Source organism: Cynocephalus volans, chromosome 8 (genome assembly GCF_027409185.1).
Source record: "Cynocephalus volans isolate mCynVol1 chromosome 8, mCynVol1.pri, whole genome shotgun sequence".
Lineage (NCBI taxonomy): Eukaryota > Metazoa > Chordata > Mammalia > Dermoptera > Cynocephalidae > Cynocephalus > Cynocephalus volans.
In genome coordinates, this window is record NC_084467.1 from 34,275,145 (window position 1) to 34,299,286 (window position 24,142).

The window sequence follows — 24,142 nt, forward strand, 5'->3', positions numbered from 1 at the left end:
ATGGAGGTTCCTCAAACAATTGCAGATAGATCTACCATATGACCCAGCTATCCCACTGTTGGGAATATACCCAGAGGAATGGAAATCATCAAGTCGAAGGTATACCTATTCCCCAATGTTCATCGTAGCACTCTTTACAATAGCCAAGAGTTGGAACTAGCCCAAATGTCCATCATCAGATGAGTGGATACGGAAAATGTGGTACATCTACACAATGGAATACTACTCAGGTATAAAAACGAATGAAATACTGCCATTTGCAACAACATGGATGGACCTTGAGAGAATTATATTAAGTGAAACAAGTCAGGCACAGAAAGAGAAATACCACATATTCTCACTTATTGGTGGGAGCTAAAAACTAATATATAAATTCGCACACACACGCGCGCGCGCGCGCACACACACACACACAAAACCGGGACGGGGGGGGGGGGAGAAGATATAACAACCACAATTACTTGAAGTTGATACGACAAGCAAACAGAAAGGACATTGTTGGAGGGGGGGGGAGGGAGAAGGGAGGGAGGTTTTGGTGATGGGGAGCAATAATCAGCCACAATGTATATCAACAAAATAAAATTTAAAAAAAAAAAATATATATATATATATATATGATTGCTTCAGCATATCCCACTTCTAAAATATCTTTAAGGAAGTCTAATCAGTAGAGATCAAAGTCTGCAAAATATCCTGATGTGACCACATCCAAAGTTTAAATATTAAAAAAGAGGGCAAAATGACTTCTTCCACCACACTAAGCAGAAGTCACCATTATTAGTTCTAGAGCAGTTTTGGAGATTAAAAAAATGACAGTCATTTTGGGGGGAAAAAGTTCTTTTCAGAACCATACAGGTGTCCCTGTTTATGGGGGGGGGGACTCTAGCAAAGTAGAAAACCAATCTCTCCATCTATTTCCACTGTAAGATGAAAGATGCATTCTCATGGAAATGCTATAATGACAGAGTAAAACTTTTCTAGTGAGGAAAAGGATAGCCAGCCTTGACCAGACAAGAATTCAAGTATACATAAAAACTAAAAAGGCAACATCATTATTCATTCTTCTGTGGCATTCTAGACAACTAGAACTTCTCTCAAGCCTAAGGATTCCCTGACTTCAGAGTCACAGCTCTAGCAATTATGTATCCCTCCTTTCTCTCTTTCTGCCCTCCAAAGTTGGGCAATTCCAACTCTCTTCATCACTTATGCTACTCCAGCCACAGCAACCTCCTCATTGTTCCTCAAACACACAAGGCTCCCTCGGCACTTCCTGGATTCTCTCTGCTTAGAATGCTCATCTTCCACATACCCAATATATGGCTCATTCCATCACTCTTTCAGGTCTTCATTCAAATGTCACCTTTTCAGTGAAGTTTTCTTTGGTTACCCTGTCTATAATAACAAATACCTCCCTATATTTCTATTCCTCTTCTCTATATTATTTTTCTCCTTTGTCATTATCACTGTCACTAACAGATACTTATACTTATATTGTTCATTAATTGTCCCTCCACGAGAATGTAAACTCCAGGGCTACAGGAATTTTACCTGTTATGTTCACTGCTATAGCCCCAGCATATTTGGTGCTCAATATGCTGAATTCATAAATAATATAGTTGACTGCAACACCAAATGTAACTAGTAGGTGCTGCCATCAACACTTCATATTCTAATCTGAAAGACTTCAATCTTAACAGAATAGAGTTATGTTATTTTACAACCGTGCTCTCAGAACCACACAATCCCTCAGGGGTCAATGTGAGGGAAGAACATGAAAGCTTAAGCAAGCAGAAAAGCCCCAAATTTATCTGCTTTATTCACTTGACTTCACAAAAGATTTGATTTGTGGAAATGATTTGGTGGCTTCAAAAATCTGAAATCACTGGGTTGTATACAACTCAGTTCCTATTCTTAAGTTTTATTTATGTATTGTAAATGAGAGTAATCTAGATATTATGTTTACACACCCTTTAATGTGTAATTAATCCTCAAATTAGTACCTTTAGCTTTATTTCATAATCTGCTACAAAGGCAATCAAAATATACTATTTTTTAATTAAAATACATACAAAGCAGATTAGTTTTTTAAAAAAGGAACAAAAGTGTAAAATTACATTATATCACATACAAGATTATCACTTCACTAAGTTTATCTATTCACTAAATGGATATTAAGAGCAAATCCAAATCCCAGCACCACAAAAATTTCTATAAGGCAAAATTTCTCTCCACTCTACCAAACTGCACTACTTGATAAAACAAACTACAATATTTTATTCCGAACCTCACCTTTAAATTCATTGTAATATGACTTGACCAGCATAACTTTTAAAATGTTGCATATTCCAACAAAGAAAAAAAGAAAGAGCACTCACCTAAACGAAGTTACAGATGGACAAGCCTGTCCATACAAACCCATCTGGCCACAAAGAGAATCTGAAAAGTAAAGAAGAGTTAGTTATTAGATGCTCCAAAGTAAATAAAACCATAAATCACACTACAATTCTGATGAAAACATTCTGAAAACAGAAATAGAAGGCTAAAAGAATCACCATTATCAGAATACCAGGAAGCATACGAGAAATAGGCACACTGTAACTGTGACATCCAAAGGAGCTGAGACCTCATAAAAGTTAACAAATGGTTATGCTTATGTGATAGAGAGTGTATCCAAACTGTTCAGTAGAATCCTAGAGACTCCAGAGAGGTGCCTAAAAGCTAACACAGAGTTCAGCATGCAGGTTCCCACTCCCATGTAACTGCTCCTCCACCTATTCTTTAATCAAAGCAGTGCTACCTTTTTTGGTTTTATATGCTGGACTTCACTAAGAGTAGCACTAGAACAAAAGGAGCTATGAATAAGACACTCTTAGGTTCGAATTCTAACTGTGACACTATTGAGACCTTAAAGAATTTATGTAACCTCACCAAACCTCAGTTTCTTCATCTGTAACTTGGGGATAATACCACCTATATAACTTTACTTATTCGCTGCGGAAAAACTGCAGGTTTGTTGTTAGAATTAAATAAGCGTTCAAATGTGAAAGTGTCTATTAGCACTACTACCTGACATTTGGCAAAGTGTCAATATTTTTACTAGGCACAAGGATGATCCACAAATGCCTACAGGTAATATAAATGAAATAAGGTTTAATGGGTTTAAGCATATATATATATATATGCATACACTGCACAAGTGGTAGAGACTGAGCAACTAAAGAGCATGTTCAGTCTGTAGGGATCAGCTGCTATTCCCAGTCCTAGTCAATTGTTGCTAGGCAGGAGTATTGTAGGCCTAGCATTGTAAGAACTTCGGGTTTGATCCCTGAAAATAACTAAAATGCTGGATAAAATATTCTTACATCTTTATAAATGAACCAAAAACCTGACAGAAAATAAGGTATGGTCAAAAGCCAAAAAGTAAAAGAGGGAAACTAGGGAGGTATGCAGAGTATGGAAACTGGCTTTTTTTCACCTTTAGGGCATTTTGCCAAACCCCATAAATTTCAGCTTGCAATTTCAGGAGCTTTTGGGGCCCAAGGTACAAGACACAAAATTCAGGTCTAAACTAAGAGAATTGCAGGGAAAACTGCTTTTTAATCTTGGCACTAAGTGTTGGCAAGGGGATGGGGGGTTATAACAACAGTGCAGCAGTGTCTCCCGTGACAGTTCACAACCACAAGCTGACCCTCCCCTAGATTATGGTTTTTAAAGCTTCATACCTAAAATCTGTTTAGGGTAGCCCTAGAATGGTAGTATCGCCCACCCAATCTTGACAGAAGCCAATGCAAATTCTATCTGGGGGAACTCACCTTTGAGTTAGGCCTCAAAAAAATCTCACACGGTAAGGTTCCAAAATAAATGGATTCACATTTAAAAACCACAAACTCCAAAAGGAAACAAGCCACCCATAGCAAGATACAACAAACATTCATTAGCATAACCAAAACCACAAAGAGTTCAGATACAGGAATTACTAGACACCTTTCTCTACTGTTTTACTTTATGGGTGATTTACCTAGTCCTATGATGTCATTTGCCTGTATGCAGATGAATCTCAAATCCTCATCTCTAGCAGGGATCAGTCTTCTGATCTCCAAACATAAATACCTAACTAACATTCCCTCCTAGAAATCCCAAATTTACCATGTCTAAAACTGAATTCATCACCTTTCCTTAATATGTGTCCTATTTTGATAAAATGGCATAGCCATTTTGTCAAGAATGGCTTTCAGGTTTCTAGCTTAACTCTTTCCCTTTATAAAAGCAGAACACTTCTTTTCAACTCTTGTTTTTTATGAGAAATGACTTCTCTAAACACCCCTGCCTCTTAGCCTACTCCTCTCCAAAAGAATTTACATGTTTCTACAAAGCTTGCACACAAATGTTCACAGCAGCATTATTCATAATAGCCAAAAAGTGGAAATAACCCAAATGTCCATCAGCTGATAAATGAACAAAATGATGTTTATCTATATAATAACCATATAATATACAATGGAATATTATTCAGTCATAAAAAGGAATGAAGTACTGTTACATGCTATAACATGAATGAACCTCAAGCCTTACGCTAAGTGAAAAAGTCAGACACAAAAGACCACATATTGTATGATTTCATTTATACAAAATGTCCAGAATAGGTAAATCCATAGAGATGAAAAGTAGATTAGGGGTTGCCAGGAAATGGGGGTATGGGGATGGCAGACAGGGAGCAGCTGCTAAGAGGTTGCTTTTTGGAGTAATAAAAATGCTCTGATTGACAATGATGATAATTGTACAAACTGGTAAATACACTAAAAGTCACTGAATTGTACACTTTAAAATGTTGAATTTTATGGTATGTGAATTTTATCTGAGTAAAAAATCTAATCTTTTAAACAGAATTTTGTTTTATTACTTTTTAAATTGCACATGTTTACATAGGGTACAGTGTGTTGTTTCAATACATGCATATATGGTATAATGATCCATTAAGGGTAGTCAGTATATCCATCACCTAAACATTTATCATTTCTTTGTGGTGATAACATTAAAGATCCTCTTTTCTAGCTATCTTGAAATATACAGTACAATATTATTAACTATAGTAACCCAGGAACAACAAAACTTATTCTTCCTATCTCACTGTAACCTTGTATCCATTAACCAAACATCCCCATATCCCCCACCCCCTTGCCTTGGTAATCACTCTTTTATTCCCTACTTCTACGTGAAAACTAAAATACTAATTTTAAAAAGTTACTATCTTATTTCTTCATCTGTTGGTTCTTGTTTTATCTCTCAGTCAGTTCAGAATTCAGGCAAAGGAAAATGATCTTATATACTGAGTTGCCCAAATATCAACACCCTTAGGTCCCCCAACCAGTTATCATTTATTACCAATTCTAGCTCCTAGTTATCTTTCTAATCGGCTCTAATCTCAATGCTCTCGTTCCAGTTTTCTCCATTTTTGTTTATATTACTGTCCCTAAATGGTGACCTGAAGCCCAAGCTTGTTGACTGAAAGCACAAACATGTCAATTTTCTTCCTCCTTCCCAGGCAACTAACCAGCAACATGGTAATCTCACAAAAGAAGGCTAAGGTTCTCACTGAAGTCAGAAAATCTCAATGTGTCCTCCAAGTTACAAACTCACATCTCTGTGGCAGCAACTATGGTTGAACAATTATATTAACTCACTCAATTACATCCATAATTTATATGGTTTAAGTTGGTGCCAATAGCATCTAATAGCATTTTCCCCAAATCCTTTGAAAACCTACATGCATCAAGAAAGTTTATGTAAAATGACACAACCACAACATGGGTAGTAAAAAGCCAGTCATTCACTAATGGGTATGTTCCAATACAAGCTATTTACTGGATTATATTCAATTAATTCCTTTTAACATAAGCAGTATTCAAGTGCATAATAAACCAAGTTACAAACTATTCACATTTAAGAAGCAGCTGTTACAACAAATTAACAGTTGTATAATAACGCATTATTTCGGGGTAGGAGGTGAAACTGGATTAAGCATTTTGAAAAAGCACCTGGTAATTCATATGAGCCCTCTCCCTTCTCCATTCCACACAGATATGATGCTTTATAATTTACAAAGAACTTAGAACATTCTTGACTTTGAGTCTGAAGACCTAGATTGGAATCCCAACTCTGACATTTACTATGACCTTGGATACACTTAACTTCCTCCTCCATAAAAAAAAGAAAAATTTATGCCTTTTAGCTACTATGACAGTAGCTTGAATAAAAGTATCAGCATAATACCAGACAAAGGTAAGAACTTAAAGTTTGTTGAAAATAAATGTTATAGGGCCGAGCCCGTGGCGCACTCGGTAGAGTGCTGCGCTGGGAGCGCGGCGACGCTCTCGCCGCGGGTTCGGATCCTATATAGGAATGACCGGTGCACTCACTGGCTGAGTGCCGGTCACGGAAAAGACAAAAAAAAAAAAAAAGAAAAAAAAAAAAGAAAATAAATGTTATAGCTCTAGAGGTCAAGAGGCTATTCCTTTTTTAAATTCTGAATTCAGCCCTATCTTCCAAAGGACTTAAAATTCACTTAACATCCATGAAGGAGGGAACAACCGACCCCTTTGAATCAGGTTACTTTGACTAAGCATCATGAATTGTTATACCATTAGTCACAGATAATCATTAAAGCAGTCATGGTAATAACCTGTGTCTTAATCAGCCCAAATAGGAGAAATCTGCCAGAAGAAGGAGTAAAGGGAAAAGAACCCTGCAGAGTGAGTAGCAACCAGCTTTTCATCCCAGCTCCACTAGCTAAACATGAAGGCAGTGATGCAGCTTGAACGAAGTCATCTGCTTTCAGATAGCAACTAAAATCATGAGGATTCTCAATTCACCACAGGAGTACTAGAAGAAAAGAGAAGTCAAATAGGTAATTAAAAGAAAAGAGGAACTGGAAAAAATTGTACTGCAGATAGCAGCAAGTGACTTAATGGGGAGAAAGACAACAGTGCTAAATGTAGATCAAGATGGACCTAAACTGAAAAGAGACTATTGGCTTTTAATAGAAGATAACACTACTACAGAGGGTGGATTTGTGGAACAGTGAGGGCAAAAATTAGACTGCAAGGGTGTTAACCATCAGGAGTGAGAAGAAAATAAAAGTTTACCCACAAATTGTATAAAGTAAAAGTAAGTGGAAAGTGCAATAACGTCAAGCAGTCAGAGCAGGGAGGTATACAGATTAAGAATTCGGGAAAGTTGAGGAATGTGAGAACTTTCATTACACTCTATCCCCATTACCCTGTTTTATCCTTTATAGCTCTGGTCACCATCTGATACGATTTTTATTTAATGTCTGTTTCTCTACCACTAGAATGTAAGCTCCATGAGAACAGGAATTTTTAACTAATTCATTCTCTTATATACCCAAAACCCGTTACACAGTCAGCACTTACATTTGTTCAATGAATAAATAAAACAGGTTCCTCAAGAGTTGGAAAAAGAAACGTAACATAAGATCTGATTTAAAACTCACAAAGATCTTTATTTAACATTATACTCTTAATATCCATCACTTCTCTCTACCTGCAAGCAATTTAGGACCAATCCCCAGTTAGAGGAGTAAGTTAGGTATACAGAATATATAAAGAACTCTTATGACTCAAAATAGACAACCCAATTTAAAAATGGGCAAGGAACTGGTGGTCACTTCTCAGAAAATGGTAGCGCTTGCATCATGGTTGACCAACTGATTGAACAGCAGATTGCAGAATTCAAAGAAGCTTTTTCAATATTTGACAAGGATGGTGACAGAACTATAACAAAGGAATTGCGAACAGTAGTGAGGTCTTTTGGGCAGAATCCCGCAGAAGCAGAATTACAGGACATGATTAATGAAGAGACGCTGATGGTAAATAATACAATCGACTTCCCTGAATTTCTGACAGTGATGGCAAGAATAATGAAAGATAACAGTGAAGAAGAAATAAGAGAAGCATTCCGTGTGTTTGATAAGGATGGCAATGGGTATGTTAGTGCAGCAGAGCTTCACCATGTGATGACAAACCTTAAAAGTACTTAACAGATGAAGAAGCTGATGAAATGATCAGGGAAGCAGATACTGATGGTCATGGTCAGGCAAACTATGAAGAGTTAGTACAAGTGATGACAGCAAAGTTGAAGACACTGTACAGAATGTGTTGTTTCTTGTACAAAATTGTTTATTTGCCTTTTATTTGTAACTTTTCTGTTTCACCCTACTGTCAAAAAAATGTGCATATATATTAAGACTTCTTTCCTCCATGTTTTCTTGCCTTATCTTTTTGTCATTATTCTGAACTCGTATTTTAGAAAATTGACCAAGTAACATGTTGAATTGTTGCTCACTCTGGATATATGTAAATCCTCCTGCCCATCTAAACTTAGAGTTGGTCAAATGAAGGAATATCTGGGTTATTTTTTTTTTAAATAGTTTTCTTTAGGAACTGTCAGCGTGTTGTTGAAATGTGGAGTAGAAACTCGGTGTCAACTATGGAAAGTGAACAATATATACTTAAAAGCTGAACTATTACAAAACAAGTGTATTATCCAGGTCCTCATACACTATTTTTTTGTATTGCTGGTCCTGTACCAGAAACATTTTCTTTTATTGTTACTTGCTTTTTAAACTTTGTTTAGCCACTTAAAAAAAAAAATCTGCTTATGGCACAATTTGTCTCAAATCCATTCCAAGTCATATAAAACTACAATCAAAAAAATGATACCCCCAAGGTCCTGAGTTTGATCCCTGTACCAGCCAGCTGCCACCAAAGAAAAAGGCCTAGCATTTGAACAGAAATTTCTACAAATAATACTTACAAATGTTCAATAAATACATGAAAAGACGTTCAGCATCATTAGTCACTAGGGAAATGCAAATCAAAACCACAATGAGTTACCACTTCACACTCACTAGGATGGCTACAATCAAAAAGACAGACGATAATAAGTTTTGCAAAGATGTGGGGAAATTGAAACTCTCATACATTGCTAGTGGAAATGTAAAACAGTGCAGCTATTTTGGAAAAAAGTTTGGCAGTCTGAGAAAAAGTTAAACATACCAGCCCACCAAAAAAAAAAAAAAAATGTTAAAACACAGAGTTGTCATATGACCCAGCAATTCTACTCCTAGGGTATAATACCCAACAAATGAAAACATCATCCACAGAAAAACCTGTACAAGAATGTTCAAAGCAGCATTAAATCATGATAGCAAAAAAAGTGGACACAATCCAAATGCCCATCAACTGATGAATGGATAAATAAAGTATGTTATATCTACACCATGAAATACTGCTTGACAATAAAAAAAAATGATGCATGATAAAACATGTAGGAGCCTTGAAAACATTATACTAAGTGAAAGAAACTAGTCACAAAAGACTACATATTGTATGATTCCATTTATATCAAATGTCAAATCTGTATTAGTAATTAAATTATAGATAAGTAATTAGATTGAATTAGATTAGCAGTTTCTTATGGCTAGCAAAGGAGGAAAAGAAGTAACAGGAGATTAGGGACTGACTGCTAGTGAATATGGGGTTTCTCTTAAAGAGGGGATGAAAATATTCTAAAATTAGATTGTAGTGATGGCTACACAACCCTGTGAATACCAAAAAACATTGAATTTTATACTGAATAGGTGAATTATATGGTGTGCAAATTATATTTCAACAAAGCTGTTAGGAAAAACAGAGCAAGTCTGGAATCATCACATGCAAATGTTCTTATTCCGTCATGTTTCTGCTTCTTCCCTCTCTAGTGGCACAGGAACCACCCCAACCCCTAAAGCTGGAACAGGAAGGGGAGAGTAAAGTAATGACTTCATCAGAAAGCAATTCTACTAATAGCAATTATTTTTAAATCTGTAACTCTTTGAACCATTTACTGAACTTTGTTATCTGGTAGCCTCCACTATTTTCAAACCACACAATTTGTTCATTAAACTCGTTTAGTGAAGATATACTTATGGTTCATATAAAAGTTTCATACACCTGAAAAAAACTCTAAAGGAAACCACTCTACTACTATCTACAGATCAACTACTTAGGCTATACCCCTCTCCTCTTAAAACAAGACCAGGGCCAGGAAGAGACTAACAGAAGACTTAAGAAAAGCATGCTAACCAACAACCAGCTTCAGCTTTTTAAGACTATTTTAAGAGTAGAAAGTATAAGTCTGAACTGCCTGCCTCTTCTCCCTCCATATTTTAGGACTAGTGTCAATAAAACAGGTGGTAAATGTGGGGGAGGGGAGCCTCCTGGCCAAACATCACAGAGCTATAACTTCTTCCAAACCTTACTTCCTGCAATTTATGTAAACAGATCACAGGCCACCCTCTTCAAACCAAATCATAACCCAAGCAAATAACAGAGGATTCTATTTCTGGGTCTGTCATTAACTCACTGGGTAATACTGAAGCTTCATTCTCTCTTTGCTCAATAACTTAACCACAGAGTATCTGGGCCCAAAATCAAATCACGGTCTCTTGAAGAATTTTTTTCCAATTTACAGATTTTTACGGAAAATCTGACAAAGATATACGAAATTAAATCATATCATATGTTTAAATCACCTGTACTGAATATACATGAAATATGAAAAATCCGAAAGATTACACACTCCAAAAATGAACTCTTCCTTTTAAACAACTTTTAAAGGTATTCACTAAACAAAGATGGAATAAGCTTCAGAGGGCTAAAGGGTTTTGAGGCTTTAACTGTGAGCTCAGTTATATTTAGAAAACCAAGATGCCACCCCTCCTGTATCTTTATCTTGGGTATTTGATTCATGTGCTTTGCCTGGTGTAATTAAGTCTCCACTACTAGAGATGTTTAATAAAATAAAAATTATCTGCATGGTCCCAAAAAGTCAGTCTATAAACCATTGCTGACTTCATGAGAATCATTTTTATCCCATTCCTGGAAATCCTGATTTAGGAGTCTAGGGTGAAACACAGCTAATCCATTAATTAAAAGTTATCTTAAGTCTTAAGTGATTCTAATGCACAGGATAGCAGAAAGGTTTTCAGATCATTTGCCAATCATGCTCAATAGATAGTGGCTTCCTGAAGTGCTACACTGAGGTCATGTCTAAACAAAACCAAAAATTAGTAGTCTGCCATGGACATGGGGATGGGGAAGTGGTAATATGCCAACAATGCATGTGTCATCCCTGATTTATACCAGTGAATGAACTATTTTTTAAGAAGACTTTTGGGGTAAAAAGAGACCCAGATCTGGGTTACTTAACGTTTAACTGGCAGAAGCTCCAGCTGACTCTGGGAGGGCAGTAGACAGAAAGAACAAGCCTGGTATATGTACCAGAACACTCCAAAAGTACTTATTAAGCTCCCAGTATTACACAGAAAAAGACAACATGATTTCTGCCCTTAAGATGTTTATAACCTTGCTGCAAAAATGAAAATTCCACATAATATAAACTTAGTTTTTTTTCCCCCTTAAAAAAAAAAAAAAAAAGGATGTTTGTGCCTAGAGGAGGAGTTCCACTTTGAGTAATGGTGGAAGCCAGCAGAAGCACTGAGTGACAAGTCAAAAACGGTACAGTTTGGACTAATTCAAGAGGCAATCGTCTGTAAGTTCCTGATCAGTACATGACTGAAGAGATATGTAAAGATTCCACTGGCAGCATTTTCCAGGGGAAAAAATGGGAGGCTATTATAATCAACGCATGACCCACTGGATGGCAAATAATCCACTTCATATTATTTCTGAATCCATCTGTCTCTACCATTGGACGCTGGCTCTTAGTGAGCCAGGTACATGTCAAATTAACCTTTGTTATTTCCCATAATGCCTAGCACATGTTTTGTAGATAATAAATGTTCCAAAATGCTTACTGAATTGCAAATGACAAAAACATTTGATAAATATCTCAAAAGGAACAGTAACAGAACTTGGTACAGAAAGACATAAAGGGCCAAAGCAGTGTAAGGAGTCAAATGCCAAAAAGGGGGTGAAGGGAGGTACTGAGGTTAGGTTAAAAGAGATTCAAGAAACATAACAAAATGCAATGTACAAACCTTGTCTCAATCTTGATTCAATTAAAAACATTGATTCAATTAAAAATCTTTATTCAAATTTATAACTGTAAAAAGACATTTTTAAACAATCAGGATATTTGATTATGAACTGGGTATCAGGCAATACCTAAGAAATATTGTCAATTTTGTTAGATACAATGATAGCATGTGGTTATATAAGAAAATATGTGTATATTTTAGAGATGCATACTATGTGAGGGTTAAAGACACTGTCTTCATTTTCTTTCAAACATTTCAGCAAAAAAGAAAAATAAAAAAGATATTTGAGGCATAGGTGGCAAATTAACTGCTGAATCTCTGTGATGGGTAAATGGGGATTCATTATACTTTACATACTTTTAAGTATACGCAGCAGGACAGTTGGACTAAAGTCTTTCAGTGTTACTTGCTCAACTCTAGCATTGTACAATTAATTCTTTTTCTCTTCTTTCTCAGATTTCAGGAAGCTAAGAATGACTGCTACTTCTGAGAAAACAGCGTAGACTCAATCAGAATAAAATGGGCATTCATTTGTTAGCTCTACTAATAGGAAATCTCTCTGAATCTACTCAAAGAAGTTCTTGTAAATTAATATGAGAACTGAATATGAGCCAAGAGAGTGACTCAGCTGCTAAAAAGGAACAAAATACAATCTTAGGCTTCATTAAAAGAACAGTATCCAGATCAAGGAGGTAAAAGTCGCATAGACTCTTCACTGGTTAGTTCACAACTGGAGTATTGTGTTCTGTTTTGAGCACGGTATTTTAAGAGCACTTACAAACTAGAATGCTTGCAGAGAGGGATATCAGACTAGTGAGGAGCTAAGAAACCAAATGTCAACTACAAAATAATTGAAGAAACGGGTGTGTTTAGCTTAGGGGAAAAAACACTTCTCAGCCTTCTATCTCACTTCTACCATGTAGACCCAGCGTAACATTTTCCAGAGGATTTCAAGAGTTGTTACTGGGCATTCCATAGTGAAAAAAGTTTGAGATAAACGTTTTTTCTCTAAAGGATATATCAAAGTGTTCAATATCCTAAACTATTTTGTGAATGTCCAAGAAAAAGATGTTCAGTTTTTCTCATTCATTCAACATTTACTGAGCCCCAATTATTTACCAAACACTCCTCCAGGTGCTAGGAATACAACAATAAACACTTTTAATATCCTGGAGGATAGTTGGGAAACAACCAACTTGGGTCATTTTCTACACTTTTAACTTACATTGTGCTTCCTCATCTCTAAGTCTTTCACTATGCTCAGCCTAGAATGTCCCATCTCTAATCTTAATTCAAACATTATCTGCTCCTTGAAGCATTCTGGACCATAAGCAAAAACACTCCCTTCTCAGCAAACCCATGGCTCTTTATCTATACCCATTCCTTGTGAACAAACTATTACTCTTAATTATCTTTGGGTCTCTCGCAATGCCCAGGACAGTGCCTTACATGTGCAGATATTCAAGAAATATTTGCTGAATAAATAATCACCTTGAAATATTCGAAGCATTACCTTATGAAAGGCGGCAGACTAGATTCCTACAGTTCCACATGGAACAACTAGGAAAAACTAAGTGAGAAGCAAATTCTGCCTCAATAAGAACTAACATCAAACAGGCTACCTTATAGCAATCAATGACTACAGGTGTTCTAAGAGTAGCCAAATTACTATATATCAAGTATTTTAGTGGGATACCTCACTGGCCTGAATGATTAAATCTTAAGACTCTAGGAACTACTATATATCTCATTACATTAGACAAAAGGTAGCTTTTGATACAACCTACCTGTAGTAACATTAAAATTCTTAAAATTAAGCTTAAACGTGAAATGTTCTTTCATTTATTAGTAGGATGAATATGTAGTGAGGCCTATTATGTGTCACACACAATGTTAAGTATAGAAGAGAAAGAAAAAAAAGACATTGTCTCCATCTTGGAAGAGTCAATATAAGATTTCTTACTTGTGCTCCAAAGCAAAGTTGATATAAATCTGAATGCCTAGGTCATCTAACTCAATAAGAAATGCTCCTGAGATGAGGAAATTCTTTACATCAATGATTTTCAATATTTTACAGTCAGAGAAATAACTATGAAGCCATCAGCTCCTCTTAAAGCCATCTATCCATGCCCCTAAGTTCTTCAAAGAAACAAGGTAGTCATTCTGCCTTTCAAGTTAAAAACTAGAAAACAGAGAAATCACAGGATATTTCCACAAGCCAAGGTTCTCTGTGATGTATCTTCCAAACTAAAAAATGTAGTCTTTGCTGGCAGGAACTCTGCCTTTTACTTGTGTCCCCAGTATTTAGTACAATGCCCAGGATATAGCAGATGGTGAAAAAATAAGCAAGTGAGAGAAACGAATGAGTCCAATGTCCTTGGATGAAAAACAGTACCTTAAAGACGCACTAACGATTTGTTTTTTCTTAGTAGAAACCTGCCAGGGAATAGAAGCATATCACTAGAACCTTAAGTCTAGTTTTCATTATAAATTACAGTGCTACTTTTAGGTCATTTATTGATAAATAATTTCTGTAAGTAAATGTAAGGTCTTTGTTGCTTCTGGGGGACTAAAATTAATTTCTTCATCAGCACAGTTAGATACCTAAATTCTAATGTAAAGAAAAACCCAAACCATGTAGTACACTTATAACTTGACCAATAAGATTATAATCAAGTAATTTATCAAAGTGATTTATCAACATAACTGCTTAGAAATCAAAAGACTTTGATAGCGCCAAGTGTTCAAACTGCTCTTCAAAATCCTAGGATTCAATTTTCCAAATTCTCATTTGAACTATAAAAATCATATATATGTTTTCTTTTTCTGATTATAAAAATGATACTCACTGTTGAAAAGTTAGAAAATATAGACAGGTTCAAAGGAGAAAATTTTAATTACCCATTGCGATGCATCCTCTCCCAGTCTTATTTTCCTGTGCAGTTTTAACTTCTTTATATACTGTCACTGTTCCTATCCACCAGACAAGAAACAATAGATCTCACACTGTGGCAGTAACTCAGGCAACCTCAGTAGAATCATGATCCAGGTATAATTTCTCAATGTCTAAGTTTTACAGACATGTACTTCATAAAATAAAGACCAAATTTCCTATTTAGCGGTCCTTTAAAGTTTCCTTTCTGATACTATCACACTGGCCATTGGGGGGGAGGGGGAGAATTCCTTCTGATTCCCTCCCCTCCTCATCTCCAGAATTCTACAAAGACAGAGAACACAGTAAAAAATGCTTCCAACAACTAGAAATGGACCTAAATTTAACAAGGGAAGAAGTTGTTTCCACTAGGTTTTATGTCCACTAAGTCTGATCTTATAAAAAATATGTTCTGCTCCAAAGTAGCATTTTTACCTCAAAAATCCAAAATATGCTCCTTATCAAAACTTTGTTAGTTTTCTACTAAGAGTACAAGACTAGAAAGCGAATGCAGGGTCTGGGTTCTGATGTCTGCTCTACTACTAAATAACTGAGTGATAGTAAGCCAGCCTTAGCTTGTATCTCATTCTCTACATTTCTAGAAACAGGAATATTACTTGCCCTACTTGTATCACAGGGCTGTTGCGAGGCTCCAAAATCCAACAGATCAGAGAAAGTGATTTTGAAAAAATATTATTCAAATATAAAGTAAAAATCTTTCAAAAACACACATGCCCTATAATAAGGAATGTATAACATGAGTTCCCCAGGCCATTTTTGATGGTGATTACTATCTATGTATACATGATGGGACAATACCATCAAAAGCTCCTTACATAGGGTAGACAGGTAAAGTGTGTCGTAGATTCTCAGACCCAACCACACTAACAGAAACTGATGCCACATATTATTCACCTCCTGCCATGGCAGTCTGATCTGTCTTCATTCAGAAGAACCAACCTGCTCCTGACTGCTGCATATTTAACTGTTGTGCCTACAAGTAATTTCCCAAAATTCTACAGCCAAGCCACAGAAACCTTTTAAAGTTATTTTTAATGATTTAATAAGCACCCATGTATCCACTAGTCAAAATCTAGGATCTTAACAATAACCTACTCCACCACATTGCACCCACCTCCCGATATCATCTCTCTCTGTAAGCAAACACTTTGAAACTATTAGTGAGTTCTAGCAGTTTTCCCCCCTTATCCATTCCTCTCACAAATCTACGTTTCAGTTAACAGTTAGTAATTAGTAGAACTAAGCCTATTAATGGTATCAAAGGTCAGGTCTCAACCTTAGAAAAAAGCTGATTCCAACACCCGAGGTTTTCAGTAAGGTCACAATGGCACCATACTCTACCAATCAATCAGATCTATCTGATCTCCTTAATACCACTATATCTCTGAGCAAGGGAGAATGCAGTTACAGCTTTCTGCTTGGTACTCCAGGTAAAAACTTTGGCTGAAAGTCAGTTTATTGGGTAAAGTCTCCTTAAGACACAGGGTCATCCTGGAATAGTCGGCCAACTCTTCAGTGGGATCTATGACCCTCTCTATGTGAGTATGTATCAGAATAAACAAACCAAAGTGCTTTTCCTATACTCTTACACAGCAACAATCAACACACCAGATGACTCTTCTGACCAAATGTGTAGGAAGTTCTCCACACCAGCAATTCTCCAGCTGGGTGTCCTCCAACTCAACTCCAACACTATATACATGGAGACAGGATCAGATCCCACAGGTTGAGGGCTCAGTCCCCAAAACTGCCCCCCATTTCGGATGCCAATCACAAGTCCCAGGTTGTTTTACCTCTACTCCGACCAACCGGTTATAAATCAGGGTTCCCACGACACACTCCTTGGGTTCAATTAATTTGCCAGAGCAGCTCACAGAACTCAGGGAAACACTCACACTTAATGGTTTATTATAAAGGATATTAAAAGGATACAGATGAAGAGATGCACAGGAGAAGGTATGGAGGAAGGGGCACAGAGCTTCAATGCCCTTCCCTAGTGTGCTATCCTCCAGAAACCTCCACATGTTCAGCTATCTGGAAGCTTTCTGAGCCCTTTTCTTTTAGGTTTTTATGGAAGCTTCATCACGTTGGCCTGAATGAAGCATGAACAACCTTGCAGAAATGTGATTGGACAAAAGGGTATGATCTAATACTAATAATCTGAGTGGGAAAACCCAGCAAGGCCTGTCTGTTCAGATTCTTCTTGGCCTCTCTGTGCAGCATTCCTTGCTCCCGGGTATGGGGCAGGACCCCTTCTGAATTTCTTCATGGCCAGCTCCAAGGCAGAAAAGCAGAGGAAGATTAGAGTCTCGTCTTGGGAAGCCGGAAACCATGCACAAAAACCATATATATGATATATAGGTATCATAATATCTCAACATATAATCTGAAGATAATGAAAAACAACCATATGTATGTGCAGCTTGTGGAGGCTCTAAAAATCCCCCCTAGAAAACTCTCCCACCCCCAAATTGTTAGCATTCAACTCAAAAGAGAGTTCTCTAAGACTATGTACTAACAGTTCCTCTTATGCACTCCGTAAGTTTCAGTCCATTACAGACTACTTCACTCACTGAAAAGGAGAAATAGGTCAGACAGTGCAGTGTTGTTTAAGTAGGTCTGATTACACCAAAATGAAATCACTTTAGATTTACAGTAAAATTCTTGGAGCAATCAAAGTGGCTCAGCAATTATTAGAAACTAGGCCTATTACTGGTGTCAAAAGTAAGAGTTTTTATTAAATAGGGTCCTAACTATCCTATATTCATATTTATCCTATATTTTATGTTGTTATAGTAGTAAAGTTGTACATCATATGAGTCTCATTTGCTTTTTGTCTCATTTGTTTTGTCCTGATCCTACAGAAGAGTAATAACCACTTTGAAGGACACCACATTCTCAGGTTATTAGTTGATATATATGTCAAGTAGAATAGCAGCCAAAGGTACCCAACTACATAAGGTTACTTAAAATAAGGACAATGCCATTGTTATAAATATAAGTACAACATCTGGTTCCATATAACAAAGCTATTTCCACATCTCAACAGATGGCCCACAGTAATAACACTTTGCTGATCTGGTTATAACAAATTCTATTAAATCAAAAATCCTGTACAGCAGATGCCTTTTCCAATTTCAGTATAAGTCAATCTCTTTAACCAAAACACTGTGCTTTGGTTCTTATTTGTGCACTAAAATCCAGTTATACCAATTAAGATGGTCAAATTTTTTGACAGTTGTTACAAAATGTCACTGTGGTGTTTTCTGAGTTGTGGAGGGGAGGAGGTGAAGAGAACCTCCCTCTGCAACTGAAAGGCTAACTGTCAAAATGGAAAACAAAAATTCAGTCAAAGGAATGCTGAGGAGAGAGGTAAAAATGAGCCTTAGCTGTCCCAAGCCAAGGTGCCCAAATTGTGGCAATGTGGAAAGCTCGGCAATTAACAAACCCAACAGCAAAGAGCAATGAAAATAATGTAATTTCTGAGTTGAGAGGTTATTAGAAGTGACATAAAAAAGTACCTGAAGCCTAAACAACATGTATCTTTGTACACTGTAGTGTTAGGTTCACACTTAAAAGAAATGTGGATGAAATGTCGTTAACTTTGCTGTTTAACTGCTTATCCAACTATACTCAGAATCTAATCTTCATATTCTGGTCATGCCCTTACTTGAAATATTTCCCTCTATTAATTCATAACACAGTAAACAGAACAGTATAGAGATTAAGAGTGACTGAGTTCTGAAAATAGACAGCAGGGGTTCAAATTCTCTTTCCATTCCTAGCTATGTACCCTTAGGCAAGTTACTTGACCATTCTGTGCTCATTTCCTCATCTGTAAAACTCTGATAATAATAAAATCTACATCTTAAGTGTAGTTGTGAGGATTATATAAATAATAAATATAAAATACTTAAAACACTTTGGGGCCTATAGTAAGGCCTCAAAAAATGTTAGCTATCATTATTATTACTACTACTATTATCATCACATTAATCCCATTAACATTCTGAAAGAAAAGGCAGAAATATGACTTGCCTACACACAGACTAAACGAGTGCTAGAATCTGGTAAAAGTCTTCATTTTAAGCTCTGAAGATTAACCATAAAAACCAGTGATTTCCCAAGTAAGTGGATTTCCCAGTCCCTCTAAGTCTCCAGGAATTTATATGGGGGTCTTTAACTTAGTGTAGCAGCATAGAATGGAGTAAATAGCACAGACATGGACTAGGAAGACTTATTTTCTCCACCACTGACCTAAGTGTGCAATCCTGGGCAAGTCACCTAACCTAAACTTCAAATTGCTCATCTTAAAATATGTCTTGTCTACATCACAGGATTGTTGTGAGATCAAATGAGATAACGTATAAGAAAACATGTAAACCATTAGAACACTATATGAATGTTCAAGGGCCATATCTTTCTCATCTTTATATCCCCAATGCTTAGCAAAATGCACAGCAGAGGTTATAATCTAAAAGAAAAGCCATGGAAGGGGGTGGTAGGGTGGGGGCTAGATAAAGATGGAAAAGGGTTTAAAAGAATAAGGGGATTGCCGTGCGCACCCCCCCCCATCCCCACCTACCATGGCGACACGCTTTTGCTGTGGAAAGGACAAGGTGGGGTGCTGAAGACTATGCTCCTAGAAGCACAGGTATTTCAAGGACATGCTTCTAAAATTTCTCTTTCTGCATAATCAGGAAAGGGTGAAAAGGGGGCTGCCACTAATTCTGAAACAGCAAAGTCCACTAAAAATGCCCACATAAGCACTGGTGCCTGCTGTGCCATCTGACACCACTACCCATAAGAACATCCAGCATCATGACTACACCACATACACCTTCTCAGTACACCTACCTTCTTAGACAAAAACATAGATCTCTTGAAATTCAGAATGCTTCAGCCCTCTTCAGGATGAGAATCACCTCAACACTGAGAGTTCTCAGTTTAAAGATTAATAACCTTACATTACATAGTCTTTGCTGCATTCTTGCCTGCAAAAATAAAATCCTCTCAAGGATCACAGGGGAAAAAAAAAAGAAAACCAAATGTCCATCAACTGGATAAAAAATGTAGCATATCCATACAGTGAAATATTATTTGGCAGTAAAATAAAATACTGACACATGCTACAACATGGATGACCCCTGAAACATATGCTAAGTGAAAGAAGTCAGACACAAAAGACCAGATGTTGTATGATTCCATTTATATGAAATGTCCAGAATAGGCAAATCTATAGAGATGGTTAAGTACATTAGTGGTTGCCTAGGACTGCGTGGAAAAGGGGAAATGGGGAGTGGCTGCTAATGGGTACAGGGTTCCTTTTTGAAATGATGTTCTAAAAATGTGGTGATGGTAGCACAACTGTAACTACACTAAAAACCACTGAACTGTACACTGTAAATGGGTGAATTGTGTGGTATGTGAATTATACCTCAAAACTGTTTTTAAAAAGAATAACAAAAGTTTAAGGAGAGAACTGTTAAAGTATAAAATCACTGGCTTTAGAACACCAGTTTATTTTTTAAAGAAAAAACAGTGAGTTTTCTGATATGTGAATAGCTCTGACATGTGAACAAGAATGAGACTGAAGGAAAGCATTAGGAGAACATATGAAGAATTACCATGAGACCATAACATGTCTACAAATCCTGTGAAAAACAAACCTGGCATCTGCTCTTATCCTTCCTTTCAAAATTCTAAGATTACAAATTACCCCCTTTTGGTCTAGTTCAATAGTCTTTTCATCATGGTCATTGTTTCTGAACTTCAAAACAGCATTTGATACTGTCAACAACCCTACCTTGTAGAAAATCTGCCTATCCTTGGCTTCTGTGGCACTGACATAATTCCTGGTTCTTCTCAAAATGCTTCCTTTACCTATTAGCCTATTATGTGACCCAAAGTTCCAAATCTCAAGGCTCTTTCCCTATTATACTACTTCCCTCCCAACACACATCCACTCCATGTTTTATTACCATCTATAGCCCTGATCAGTACAGAATCTACATTTCATCTCTCTCACTATTCACTGTGTATGATAATGATTAAATGCATAAGATTAAGTAACTTGCCCAAAGTCCCTTCATGATTATAAGACATTATTATGAAGATTTAATGAGTTAAATACATGCAAAGAGCTTAGAACAATGACTGGCATACAGTAAGTAGTTAATAAACGTTAGCTATTATTTTACTGCCACAACCACTATCTTATGTCAGACCCTTAATTTCTTATTCCTAAAATTCTCCAAGAGCATTCTAGTCAGTCTCCCCACTCCCAGCACACATAGCTGATACAAAAATCTTCCTCAGGAACAATATGCATCATCTTACTCTCATTTTTAGAACCCACTGTGGTACCCTACCAAACTAAACCCTCTATCTTTGAAAAACCCTCTACCCTCACTAACCCTAAATTCATTTATTATTATTCACCAATACAGATTCTCTGTGGCAGTCAAGCTGCTTGATATCTTTTGTACTGCCACTTCTGTGCCTTTGCACATGCCCCTTCAGCTCTTGAAAATGTACCTCCTCCCTTTGGAAACTATCTTTCTCAAATGTCACTTATACCTCTGAACTTGATTGCATTGTTATCCCAACCAGGAGTTTGATGTTGTTTGGTAATTATGAATGATATACATGTTGTTTCTCTAACAGAAGAAACAACTTCTGTTCTTCTTTCAACAGAAGTTGAAGCTCGCAAACAGACCATGTTATTTTATTTTTTGTCTCTCTTCATACAGACTACTTCACACACAAATAGTACACTACTACACAAATGCTGACTGACTAAAAAAATATACCTCAGAATGTATCAGAACAATATTCTCTATTTTCCACTGCCCCACCCATACTTAGCATAATGAAAGCAAATAGAATCTTTATTTAAATATTCCTATTCTACATAGAAGAAAAAGTGAGAATATACTAACAATTCTACCAGGTAAAAAGAAAAAAAAAAGTCAAAAATATACTCAAGAGAATGCACAATGTGAAAAACAAATCAGGTGAGAATGCTGGCCATTTTGGAATCTAAAAAGTGACTTCAAAACAGTTAAGATTTTTTATTTCACCCAAATTAATGAACCAAAATAGCCAAAATAAAAGTGTCCTGTCCTCATCCGAAAGACACTTAATAAAGGCATGAGAAACTCCCCAGTATGTTCAGCAGCACAAAACGAAGAACAAGATTCACCTCAACTCCAAAATACAAAACTAAAAAAGGAAAGAGAAATCCTCAGATTGATCTAAGAAACTAAAAAATTCAATATCACGTATATATACACCACTCAAACAGAAAAATGGAGAATTACTGCTTTTCTATAAACATTTGCTAAAGTCTAGGAGGAATAAAAAGCTTCTGTCACTGCTACTGTGTGGCCTGTTCCCTTTAAGAAGGAATCTGTGGTCTCAAACGAGCAAACACAGGAAGATGGAAATCTTAGCCTGGAAGAGACATTAAGAAAATAAACTACTCAAAACACAGGCAATGCAATGGTTCTCAACAGAAAGAGAGGGAAAGCGAAATAAAAGCGCTTCCACGAAATAAATAACCAGGTGAAACTATCTAGTGCTGCCTTGCAAGAAAAGAGCCATGTAGGTATGTAACACTCCTACGACATGCACGCTTTTTCACTGGATAACAAAAAAGAAGGAAAAAATGAAGACAAGTAAACATCAGGAAAAGACAAAATTGATGCCCACCCATCTCCAACTCCCTGGCTCTAACTCGTTCAGGAATCCAACTAGGAACACAGACGTGGATCAACACAGAACAGAAAAACCTTCGCCAACCATACACACGAAAAGTAGAACAGGGAAATGAAAACTATACACCTCAATGTATCGGTAGCAAGCGCTTATTCTCTCTTTAGGATTCAGCAGTAGAGAACAGAACAAGAGCAGCTATAGGAGAGGAGAAAAGATGTCAACGAAACTAAGCCTAGTTATGTCCCCTACTGGTCTCAATTTCAGAGAGTGTAATTCTTGACTCCTCCATCTAACCAACAGTCGGCCTCGGCAAAGCAAACTGCCCATAACACCTTCCACCTATCCACCCAGAAGAAAAAACTAGCCCGTTAACCTCCCTCACCAGCTGCAAAAATGGAGGGGGAGGGGGGGAGACACCCTACCACGTGGGCAGGATGCAACACACACAGACAGCAACACGTCCGCATGGAACAGTTGCCTTTGCCCTAATGCCAGCAAAGGACACAGCGACGCGAAATGGGCGGGAACGCAGTCCCCTCGCACGGGCCTCCTCACCCCGAAGGGGACCCCGAGAACAGAGGGGCTACCCGCCTTGCCGACCGAAAAGCACCCCCACGCTTGAATGGAAACAGCCGCGTAGCACTGGGGTCGGGAACTAGCCCAGACCAGGGAACAGGTTACGGAGAGTGGGAGACGGTCGTTGCCCTCTGACTAGGCGCCCCCAGGATCCACGTCTGGTTAACCGGGGCCCCGCCTGGGGGAGGGGCGGGAGGCGCGGAGCCGCTGCTTCCCGGCTGAGGGGCAGCAGCAGCTGAGGGAAAGCGCCGCGGGGGAGGGAGGAAACCAACCCTTGACGCCCGCCAGGCCCCAGCGCAGGCCCCGGCCCCCTGCCCCGCCCGCCGCCCACCCCGCAACGCGGCCCGGGCTCAGAGAAGAGAGAGGGCGTCTCGCGGAGAGCAGCCCCTGCCTCCGTCCCGGGAGATGCCCCAGCCCCGCCTCCTCGCCCGCCGCTCCGGCCCGGCCGCCGCGGCGGTGGGTACTCACCTCAGGCTGCGCAGGCCGGGACGGCCCGGCCGAGCCCCCGGCCGCTGAGTGCGTTCCCGCCCCCCGGGAAAGGTCCCAAAGGCGCCCGGTTCCAGCCGCCAAGGCCCCGAGCAGCGCCGACAGCAGCGGCGGCAGCGGCGGCAGCGGGAGCAGCCAACATCCGGGGCCGCGCACCCGGAACTACTTCCCGACCTTTCCCCCCCACGCCGCCGCCGCCTCCGCCTCTGCCATCCCCCGCCTCCCGTGACGCAGCTGCGCCACCAGCCCGGCGTCAGTAGCGTCACGGTTGTCGGTGATCACGTGCGCTTTCACACGCGTGGGATCCCTCCGCTGAGACAAGTAGTTCCCAGGGAGTCTCTCCTTCCGCG

General features: G+C 38.2%; 1 protein-coding gene and 2 pseudogenes across 2 annotated transcripts in view; 2 read left to right on the forward strand and 1 right to left on the reverse strand.

Annotated features, from left to right (window-relative positions):
• Positions 1-23,936, reverse strand: part of FOXJ3 (forkhead box J3) — a 128,824-nt gene extending 104,888 nt beyond the window's left edge. For both annotated transcript variants that reach the window (XM_063105405.1, XM_063105404.1), the window contains exons 1-2: positions 23,775-23,936; positions 2,376-2,436 (exon numbers count right to left, since the gene is read on the reverse strand). In XM_063105405.1, coding sequence (XP_062961475.1) covers positions 2,376-2,419 — 44 coding nt within the window. In that variant the 5' untranslated portion in view covers positions 2,420-2,436; positions 23,775-23,936. The remainder of the gene's footprint in view (positions 1-2,375; positions 2,437-23,774) is intronic.
• Positions 7,712-9,830, forward strand: LOC134384111 (calmodulin-like; annotated as a pseudogene).
• LOC134384112 (NADH dehydrogenase [ubiquinone] flavoprotein 3, mitochondrial-like) lies at positions 19,465-19,947 on the forward strand (annotated as a pseudogene).
• Positions 23,937-24,142: the final 206 nt, after the last annotated feature.